An 11,290-nucleotide genomic window follows, 5' to 3' on the forward strand; every position below is an offset into this window, starting at 1 on the left:
CAGGGAAATTGTGTACCTAGAAATTGAGCGGCTCTTTAAAGACTTAAACCAAACTCCTGGAATTATATCCAGAAGCAGATGGCTGACCAGCTTCCCCTGTAGTTGTTTCTCTGCTGACAAAAGCAACTGCACAACTCAGGAGAAATATTCTTTAAAATGAGTAGAGTATAGCCATGTACCCATGGCCAGCAAAGTTGCACAAGTGTTTCAAATGTTTTTAGTCCTGAACAAAATCTTAGGTAGGAATCTCTGCTTGCAGTATGGGCAGGGGATTCATGCTTCATTTCCATAGAGATTATGCTAATTATTTTCTCTGCTTTCAAGCCAGCTCCCTTGTTGATTTTCTCATTTATTTTAGTGGCAGCAGGACAATATAAGGTTGAGTATAAACACTGGAATCAGACCACCTGAGTTAGAATTTGACCTTGGGCAAGTCATCTAACTTCTGGAAATTCAGTTTCTTCATCAATGAAGTGGTGAATGTAATAATACTTCACAGTACTGTGGTAAAGATTAAATAACACAATCAATTGAATGTGCTTAGCACAGAAATCTAGCATTTGATGTGTTCCACAAATGTTTGGTATTGTTACCAATGGCACCACCATTTTCCAAATCTTGGATTCCCAATCATCCAGAACAGAATTATTTTTTCTCCCTCATATGATTTATTCCAGCATTAGACTTTGTAAAATATGGCTCCTAAACATCTATGGAAGTTGTCCCTTTATTTTCAATATTGCAGTCATCAACGTATTCCACCTCCTCTCACATAGACTGTGGGAGTGCCTCCTAACTTGTTTCCCAATACATCTTGTTGTCATATTAATTTTACTAAATAGAATGCTGGGTGTGAAGCCATTGCAGTAGAGCTTGGAATTTAAGCTTTCTTGGTAGCACTAGCTGTGGATGCAAGTGCTCTGCCGGATTGTAGAATTGCTATATCCCACTCTACAGCATGGGACCAACATTTCCGCTACAAAAACTGGAGAGCTCATAACAAATGGTACTGCCATGTGTGCCGTAGTGACATGATTTACAAGGGCAAAGTTGTATCTGCTTAGTCACCACTGTATTCCCATGGCTGATTACAGCAGAAGGCAGTAGACCCTTGGTAAATATTTGATGAACAAATAAATGAGTTAATAAATTAAATGGTATCACAGATGCCACCAGTAGCCTTATTTTTGTGCGGTTGAATTTTGGGTCATTCAAAGAGAGTTGACAATGTTGCTTGGCATTCAATTGTTTGCCGTATTCCATTTAGCTCAAGTTGTGATAATTTAGTCATCATTTGGCATGTGAGAATAAGGAATTCATTTATAGACTTAAATGGTGTGGATTCTGACAAGATTAGCAACATTAGCTGGTACTATTTGTTTTATGTATTTGGGTACTCTTATATTAGGTGCATATATATTGATGACTGTAAAATCCTCTTCTTATATTGATCCCTTTACCATTATATAGTGACCTTCTTTATTTTTCTTTATGACCTTTGTTTTAAAGTCTACTTTGTCTGATATGAGTATTGCCACTCTCACTTTCTTCTCTTTTCCGTTTGCATGAAATATCTTTTTCCATCCCCTCACTTTACAATCTATGTGTGTCCTTTGCCCTAAGGTGGGTCTCTTGTAGGCAGCATACTGTAGGCTCTTGTTTTTTTTATCCAGTCTGACTCTCTATGTCTTTTTTTTTTTTTTTTTTTGTAGTACGCGGGCCTCTCACTGCTGTGGTCTCTCCCATTGCAGAGCACAGGCTCCGGATGCGCAGGCTCAGCGGCCATGGCTCACGGGCCCAGCCACTCCACGATATGTGGGATCTTCCCGGACTGGGGCACGAACCTGTGTCCCCTGCATCGGCAGGCGGACTCTCAACCACTGCGCCACCAGGGAAGCCCTCTCTATGTCTTTTGATTGGAGCATTCAGCCCATTGACATTTGGGGAGGAGGGAGGGAGAGGGATGGACTGCGAGTTTAGGGTTAGTAGATGCAAACTATTACATTTAGAATAGATAAACAACAAGGTCCTACTGTATAGCACAGGGAACTATACCCAACCTCCTGGGATAAACCATAATGGAAAAGAATATTAAAAAAGAATGTATATATGTGTATAAATGAGTCACTTTGAAGTACAGCATAAATTAACATAACACTGTAAATCAACTATACTTCAATTAAAAAATAGAGAAAAACAACAACAACAAAAACTTTAACTGGAATTGGTATGGCAGCCAGATCCCCACAGTTCCAAAGACAAGAAAGTGAGAGAAATTGATTCTGAGAAACAAGAAGTTGCTGCTGGGAAGGAGCAAGTACAAGAAAAAGATTAATCAATGAGAACCATTTTTTATTAGATGGAAATATGTTCACTATACTGGTTGCAGCCCAATGAGCAAGTAGCAGGTTACATTTTGAAATTAAAAAAACAAACATGCAGGAAATATTTGCCTTTCATAAATGGGCACTAACGATGGGCGTTATTGCTATTCTATGATTCTAACACAAGCATTACATATTTATATTGAAAGGATAACAGCAATATCTGTTAACTTGAGACCACGCCTATAGCACATATGTCCAACATCAGCAAAGGCCCTTAGAGATGCATGGGTGACATTCCTAAAATACAGCATGGCATTAAGAAACAGAAGATGGCCAAAGCTTTAAAAATTCAACAGAGAAGTTAAATGCTAATTTATGTGACTATTCTTAGAAGTCTGACCTTTTCCAAGATGATCTATATTCAGAGACTGTGGGGTCTTAAGCAGCTCTAGAAGTTAAAGAATAGTTGAAGGATAAAAAAAAAATAGATTATCTTTATAACCTTGAAACCTGGCTATGTTACATACTAAAATAAGAATTGTAGCATAACCAACCACTTCACTCTTCTATCCTTTTCATAATTTAAAATGTGTTTCCTCTTGCATTATCCTAAATGATCCTCACAGCAGCAGCATGAAAATATTTTACCATTCTACTGAGGAGAAAGTGAGGCCCAAGGAGATGAGGTGACTTGCTCAATGTCACAAACCTAGCAATTAATCATATACTCCATTGGTTGTTATGAGAGTTTGGGTCTATTCATTTGAAAAATAGAAATAATCTTTGCCCCTTCTGTGTGACCACATTTCAGGAAAGATACACTAAAATAATACATTACTATTCCATCCAGCACGTTGCACTTGGTAGGTAGATGTGTCAGAGCAACCATTGGTTCAACCATCTGTGTGTTATGGATCACAGGGCCAGACTAGCACAGACTCTAGGCTGAATTATCATAAAGGTGATGGCAAACATAAAGTAACTGTAAAGAGAAACATCTTAGGAAGTTGAGATTTCCTCAGTCTACACTAAAGGTTACCTCATAAATGTTAAATTATAATGGCCACACTTGAGCAAAAAATAAGTAAAAGAACATACAACACCAATGTTTCTAAGCAAACTCATACATCTGGCCCTGTATAAGGCACAGGCTCCCCACTGTTCCCTTCCATCTTCCTTCCCATCTGCAGCTTATCCAAGAAAATGAAGGCTGTTTTCACAAAGTTGCCACAGCTATGCACTTCAGAGCCAAGGAAACCTCGGTGGGAAAAACTACAACCTGGAATTTCTAGGACAGAGGGGTGGTGACTCTCAACATATTCAAGTCATTTTAATAAGTATATGAGTAGACGAGGGATTCTCTAGCACAAGCCGGATTTTTGGGGTAAGTGTTATTATCTTCACAAAACAGTCCCCTCTACTGTCTTTGGCAGCAGGACTATTTATAAACCCTTTACCACTACTACCCCTAGTCACCAACCTCCACAGCATGAATTTCATATGGAAAGGTACTCTATCATTGTCACCAACCAGGGAGAACTGACTTTTAAGAAATGGTATGATTACACTGGCTGCTCATGTAAATGTTCCAAAAATGGTTTCTAACTCAGCCCCTTTGAGATTATTGTTTTTTGTTTTTTCACTAGAGCTGGGTTAACATCTGGCTAAATTTTCTATCTTCTATCTCCAACCACACTTCCACCTCCCTAAACACATAGGTACACACACATCCCTGCTTTTCTCGCTGTGGATTTCACAGCTGGTGGCTGAAAAGAAACAAGTTCTGGGCTGAGACCTTGGTCTGGATTCCCTGGCCTCGGAGAGTGAAAGATCTGAAATATTTCAGGGATTTTCTATGAGCTTTCCATACTCCTCTGTCTCATGTCCTACCTGCAAAATGGGCTTTGAAGAGGCAGGTGTCCTGTATTTCTGATTTAGCATTGCTCTGTGATAGGAAATTAAAATTACGAAACAAAGAGATGTCAAGGAATGAAAAAATATGTTGAGAGAATGAACCAAGTAATTCTAAACGTGCTTCTGAGTGTTTTTTAAAAGGAAGGTATTATTGTAAATGTACAGAAAAGTCCTGGAACTGTGCTTTTGGGTGCAGAGAGGAGGAAGCTTGAACTGGTGCCAAGTTACAGTTCCCTGCCCCGCGGGAGGCCAGGTCCAAGTTTGGGAAAATAGAATCAGGGACAGGGGCTATTGTGGCCTGTACAGAGGCAGAAAGACACGACACAGCAGGCTTCCTTCCTGTCTTGCTCTTATCTGAGGGAGCAGAGAGCGAGGTGGGAGCACGCCTGGAGTGCAGGTGAGGAGTTTTCAGTCCCAGTCCACTGGCTCCACCCAGTTTCTCTCCTCCCACTGTCAACTCCCACCCCCATTCCAGTACTTAGACACCCTCCCGCTCCTCCCTCGGCCCCTGCTTGGGCCCGCCCACGGTCTCCCACCCAGCTTGTGACTGCGTCATAAGTATACCCAGACCTGGGCTTGCAGTAGTGTAAAAGCAGACAAGGAGAAAGAAGGTGCGGCTAGGGCTAGCGCGATCTTCTCCTCTTCCAACCTGCAGCCCAGGACACTGATTCGAGCAGCGCCTTACGGCGCAGCCCGAAGATTCACCATGGTGAAAATCGCCTTCAACACACCCACAGCGGTGCAAAAAGAGGAGGCGCAGCAAGACGTGGAGGCCCTAGTAAGCCGTACGGTCCGAGCTCAGATCCTGACCGGCAAGGTAGCAATTCCCATTCCACCCCTGACTGCCTGCCAGGGTCGGGAAGGTGGGGGTGGGGGTGGTTTGAGGGGAAGGAAGGGGAAAGGTGGGAAAGGACAAAATGAAAGCTGCTGCGGAGTTCCTGTGTTTCCGGCGGTGCTCTCTGTGCTGTCTGTTGGGTTTGCCCGGTCACCCCAACTCTGTCCATTCGCACCACCTTCCGCTTGCGGTTCCCCAAGTCCCTTAGCATCTCCGTGCGTCGCGCCACGTTCCGTGGGTCCCAGCTCACGTTGTACATCGAGGAGGGATGTTGGAGGGAGTTTGAGGAGAACTCTTGGGACCAGATGTCACCTTCTCCTGGGGAACATGTGGGTAGCTAGAGATCAAAGAGAGGCACGTCACCCGGTCAGCTCCAGGGGCACACACATCTTCCACAGGGGCGGAGAGGACAAGCAGGGTGAGCAAGGACACGAGATTTAACTCTTCTTTCTTTCCTTTCGACATGTATGAAGTTCTATGAATCTTAAGGCTTTCTAGGATCCCTGAGTGTTTGTGGAGATGGGGCGGGGGGCAAAAGGCAGCTTCGACTCGATGCGATATGGGTTGGGGCAAGTGTGTGTCTGTGCCCGCCCGTGTATATTTTCAGTTTCTCCCTGGTCACAGGCGGTGTTAAGCATTCTGTAAAGGAGCTGTCAAAACTGAAGTTAGTCTTAATTAGATTTTGAGATGTTCACTGCGCCCTCTTACTCCAAGAGCCTTGTATGTTTTCAGAGTGACATTTCCTAAAGAAAACACTCTTCCGTAAAAGAAATTTTGAGGGGTTTTGTTTTTCTCTTTTGTTTTTCTTTATAGTACAGTACTTCCTTTTTGAGTGATATCCCCTCTGCCCACCCTCCCCCACAGAAAGATCTGAAGCAAGTCTGACCTTGTAATTTAATCTTCTAGCACTGCCAGGAACTGGGGGAATTTTCCCCCCAAAAATGTTAGCCATTGTTCATTTAGTCTAATTTCTATCTCCTTTAAACATCTAACACGTTTTCAGTGTCTGTAAACTACTCCTCATTTTCCTCAGTAAAATTTCAATGTTAAAAGGCACAATCGTATTTTTTTCTTGTTATACAAAATCTGTGCATTGTTGGAGCTTGCAAATCTGCCCTAACTTGTCTTGTTCTCTCTATAAAGTTTAAACTTTTGTGTTCAGAGTGGAGATTTGAAAAGATCTCTGAGTGAAATGAGAATCCATGTAGTAAAACTGATTATGCACACAATTTGCAAAGCTAATGAGCTTTTGCAGAATTTTTATCACGGAAACTTTCAATAGTTAACCCAGCAATCAAACTAGCTGTTGTGTATGACACATTTCAGAACTCAAAAACACCCCCTTGCATTGTTGAGGTTTTGATTAAATGGTAGAAGGTCAAATATGTAATTGTCCTACTTACTTTGTAAGGGAAATATGGCCAGATTTTTTAGGGGAGTTCTAATTAGATGCCAGTAGTTAAATATAGCCACACAATAATCCTTTATTTTCCCACATCACCACAAACTCCATGACTTGTTGAATTCAGTTAATATGCAAGCAATACTTCTACCAGGCCTGAGGTGTTATGAGGAATAAACAAAAATAAGCATACGACAGGATCCTGACCTGGCCACCGTAAGACACTGATTTAATAATACTTGGCACATTGTACTGTGATGTATTGATCAGCTCATCAGAAATTGAACACAACAAAATAGTATGTCAGAGGTTGTGTACAATGACTTTAAAATACAGTTCAGAGGGAAATGAGCTGTGGTAAGTGACAGCCCCTACCGCACTGAAGTTTGGCAAATTTAAATGAAAAAAAAATCCTTATTCCTAGTCCATCATCCATCCATGGGCATTTAGATTGTTTCCATATCTTGCCTACTATGGTGGGAAATTTTGAAATTGACACTCTAATACTTAGATCTTGCTTAATAATAACCCCCCTGAAATATTGGAAGGAGAAATGAAATTGCAGTGCAGATTGCTCTTGTCGTATCTCAATGACAAGAAAAAATAAATTAATTAATTCCTTTGAGAATTTCGAACTAAGTCATTTTTGTGACTTTTAGGAAAGTCACTTCATTTTTCTGGACCTCAATTTAATCATCCAAAGTATAATTTCTAAGCCCTTAGCTCTAGATTACAGGGATTCACAATCATAATTTATAGGCTTTGTAGTGTTAATCTTAGGTTATTTTTTAAATAAAAATTATTTTAAATTTCTGAAAATTATTGGGACAAGGAAAACCTTCAAGGCTTATAGAGTATTAGTGGAGGGTTTGAACTTAAGTAAACGTAGCTAAGAAAATTTGAATACCAAATTTCTTTGAATTTTAAAGAGAAATCATTTTTGAAGCCATTTATGAGATGATTGCCTCTCCTTAGAATCTATGTATTTGCTTTCACCAAATTAATTAAAGTTTAATTCTCATTAAGTAGTTATGGAAAAGAGCTAATGGCCAGAAAGACTTAAAGCAATTCTATTTACATACCAGTCTGAATGATTTACCCTCTGATTATAAGAGAATAGATTTGCTGACTTCATTCATTATACCCTTCAGTAATACTGCTGCTTAGGGCATATTGTGACATAAAAGAATGAGATTGGAGGGCCCCTTGGTCCACTGCCCTGAGAAGAGTACAGAGCTAATTGGTTACTTGTTTGTTTTGGAGTCCCTTGTTCCAATTACTAAACAAATTATGGATTTAACAGAATTTTACAGTCACTGTTACACTCAAAGCTTTGTGCCTAGCTATGACTGTACTTTAAATCTACTGTTTTGCCCAGAACTTAGAAAACGTTATTTCATTCAAGCAATACACAGCCATAGAATATTGGGTGATATTAGGAAGCCTAATTTCTCATTAAACTTAGGAATATTATGAAATAGATCTCATCTTCAATATTTTAATTTCTAAAATAGGGGGAAACGGTATATACCTACTTTATAGAATTCCTTCCTATAAAAGTTAATTTTCAAAAAACAGCTTTTTGAAAATCAGTTAATAAACCAAAGGGTATTAATTCACCTCTAATTTGGCAAACTAGTTGATGTACAAAAAATACTAAAGAAACAGTTGTATTCCAGAAAGTTAGTGATTATATCACTGTACAAGTCCAAAAAGTAATGGCTTCCATTTATTTAAAGAGGATAACTTATTGCATAAATGAATGGTTATTTTCAGCTGATTTTAGAACTGTATACTTTGAAATAACTTTATATCTATATTTGGGTTTGGAAATGCCAGAAAAAGGTTGTTATAAATTGGAGATTTTCACATCTATTAAACATCAGAAAGTGTCTTGAAATGATTTTAGGCTAGGGTGAATTAACATCTTTTTAAAACATCTTAGGTTTCAAGGGTGATAAATTGTACACAAAAGCAACTATGTGTCTAAAAGCACAATCTGTTTTTTTTTTTGTTTTTGATCTTGCTTTTTAATAAATAGGAACTCCGAGTTGCTGCCAAGGAAAAAGAGGGCTCCTCTGGGAGATGTATGCTTACTCTCTTAGGCCTTTCATTCATCTTGGCAGGACTTATTGTTGGTGGAGCCTGCATTTACAAGTACTTCATGCCCAAGGTAATATTAATGAAAGTTATTATATTTTGGATTACTAATTGCTATACATTTAGCGAAAACAAATAATTCTGTCATGGCCCCCAGATAAATGAAGATTTAGGGAAAGTTTTCAAATTACCTTTTGGTATAAAATTGATTTGTCTTTATGGTGATAACTGTAATCAATAATCCTCAGCTTGATAAACAGGACAACGAACTGATATGAGTTTGAGAAATTATTCAAATGTCACGGGAGTGAGTGTTAGAAAGTTTTGATTTTCCCTTTTTGTCTTTTAGAGTACCATCTACCGTGGAGAGATGTGCTTCTTTGATTCTGAGGACCCTTCAAATTCCCTCCAAGGAGGAGAGCCCTACTTCCTGCCTGTGACGGAAGAGGCTGACATTCGTGAGGATGACAACATCGCAATTATTGATGTGCCTGTCCCCAGTTTCTCTCATAGTGACCCTGCAGCAATTATTCACGACTTTGAAAAGGTGGGTTTCTCATTCTTATAGGTATTTCTGAATTTTCTTTTTTTTCGTAAGTTTATTGGTATTAAATTTGTTCATAAATATACAACTTTTTGCAGCAAAGCCTTTTTCATTCTTTTGCTACTGAGTATACATTAGTTGATTTTGAAAGGTTGTAACTGCTTGTTCTAATGGTCATTGGAAAATCTGCAGCATTGATACTCTCTGAATCATGCCTAACATTTTCCCCCTCCCCAACAGGGCATGACTGCTTACCTGGATTTGCTGCTGGGGAACTGCTATCTGATGCCCCTCAATACCTCCATTGTTATGCCTCCAAAGAATCTAGTGGAGCTCTTTGGAAAACTGGCAGTATGTATTTTGGATGTCAACTTTTTATATAAGCAATTACAAATAATTGCTTCCTCATTTTAAAATTAATTATTTGAGCCAAAACATTCCATTTCACTAAAATAATTTTCAAATAAAAAATATTCTGTGAACCTAAACTGCTCTAAAAATAAACTCTATTTAAAAAGTATATCTGCTATAGGTGAGAAATTAAATAGCATTTTTAAGAATTTCTCTTTCAATCTTTTAAAAAAATTTTTTAGAGTGGCAAATACCTGCCTCACACTTACGTGGTTCGTGAAGACCTGGTTGCTGTGGAGGAGATTCGTGATGTTAGTAACCTTGGTATATTTATTTATCAACTTTGCAACAACCGCAAGTCCTTCCGCCTTCGCAGAAGAGACCTCTTGCTGGGTAGGCAATTTATTTCTTCCTTCACCCTGTGTTGTTGAGACAGTGAAGTAGAGTATGGGTGGGGTACGGGAAAAGTAGAGAGCAAATCTAGATATATTTTTATTTACACAAAAATGAAAAAGCCACTTTTATTGTGCATTTCCTCACAGGTTTCAACAAACGTGCCATTGATAAGTGCTGGAAGATTAGACACTTCCCCAACGAATTTATTGTTGAGACCAAGATCTGTCAAGAGTAAGAGGCAACAGAAAATGAGTACACTTAGTAACAGGAAGTCAGAGATTTATAATATGACTTCAACATTAAAGTGTGTGGGATACTCAAGATATTTACTCATGCATTTACTCTATGGCTTATATTAAAAAGAAAAAAAAGCTACTAACCACTGCAAGCTCTTGTCAATTTTTAATTTAATTGGCACTGCTTGTTGTTTGAAACTGAAATGAAATAATTCTTATGTCTTTTTTTTGAATTTATAGGGTTTAGATTTCTGAAAGCAGCATGAATGTGTCAGCTAACACCCTGACAATGAATTCCATCCTTTGTGTGTGTGTATGTGTGTGTTTAAATAAGCTCTTTAATCATATGGTAGAACATGTTCCAAATTTAAAATATTTAAAATTGTTTTTGACGTTTTGTGTAAAGCATGTCAAATTACTTAATATTGTTAAGTGTTTTCCATTTTGTGCAACTTTCCTGAATTTAGAAATTACATCTTTGCATTTCTGTCAGGTGCTCTGTAATAGGTCTGATTTATATGTAAAAAACTTTCATAAAGAAGTCATTTTCACTAATGCAGTGATTCTTTCTCACTGATAACCGTATTGTGAATTCCACAAAACTGTGTAAGTGCTAAATGCTATAAGGAATTTAGGTTGTATGAATTCTACAACCATATAATAAATTTTACCATATTTAACCACTGGTTCTCATTTGAGAGATACTTCATATGAACAATTTACGTTACTTATTTAGCTTTGGTGTACCTGCAATAAATCTAAAATTATGAGCCTAGCTTTGCCTTTACTCCCACCTCTACACATTTATATTTTATAATCTCATATTTTACCCCTCTTTTGGTATTATATCAATTACTCTTTTATAAAGACCCCATAGTTAGGTTACATGTAAATTCAACTATTTGTTAAAAGCCTTCAGGACCATAGCAATTTCAAACCTTTAATGTGCTTCCTTTTTCATAAAAATTTAAACAGTCATATACAGCTACAATAGGTCACTAAGAACTAACCTTGGATAAGATGTTGATGACTTTTAATAACTTCACATTCTGTGATCTCTACTCTAAGAGTATAAACTCCATACAAAGGGGGCCAGTACTTTAGACACTTTCTTTTGTGTTAGGTTAAAAATTGTTCCTGATATCACTGATCACCTGCTGGTAGTGATTGTTGATTAATTTTGGT

At 38.4% G+C, this 11,290-nt stretch overlaps 1 protein-coding gene across 1 annotated transcript; it reads left to right on the plus strand.

The window, feature by feature from the left end:
* Positions 1 to 4,773: 4,773 nt before the first annotated feature.
* ITM2A (integral membrane protein 2A) lies at positions 4,774 to 10,796 on the plus strand. Its single transcript, XM_030848848.2, has 6 exons — positions 4,774 to 5,058; positions 8,520 to 8,651; positions 8,928 to 9,125; positions 9,363 to 9,473; positions 9,716 to 9,866; positions 10,016 to 10,796. The coding sequence occupies exons 1-6, from the start codon at positions 4,948 to 4,950 to the stop codon at positions 10,102 to 10,104; spliced, it is 792 nt and encodes a 263-aa protein (XP_030704708.1). The 5' UTR covers positions 4,774 to 4,947; the 3' UTR covers positions 10,105 to 10,796.
* The last annotated feature ends 494 nt before the right edge of the window (positions 10,797 to 11,290 follow it).

This window comes from Globicephala melas, chromosome X, assembly GCF_963455315.2.
Source record: "Globicephala melas chromosome X, mGloMel1.2, whole genome shotgun sequence".
Taxonomy (NCBI): Eukaryota; Metazoa; Chordata; class Mammalia; order Artiodactyla; family Delphinidae; genus Globicephala; species Globicephala melas.

Excerpts from the sequence above, each read along its gene's own strand:
- ITM2A (XM_030848848.2), top strand. The coding sequence starts at position 4,948 with ATGGTGAAAATCGCCTTCAACACACCCACAGCGGTGCAAAAAGAGGAG. Across the intron at positions 9,474-9,715 it reads AGCTCTTTGGAAAACTGGCA|AGTGGCAAATACCTGCCTCA; the intron begins GTATGTATTTTG and ends AAAATTTTTTAG. Across the intron at positions 9,867-10,015 it reads CAGAAGAGACCTCTTGCTGG|GTTTCAACAAACGTGCCATT; the intron begins GTAGGCAATTTA and ends ATTTCCTCACAG.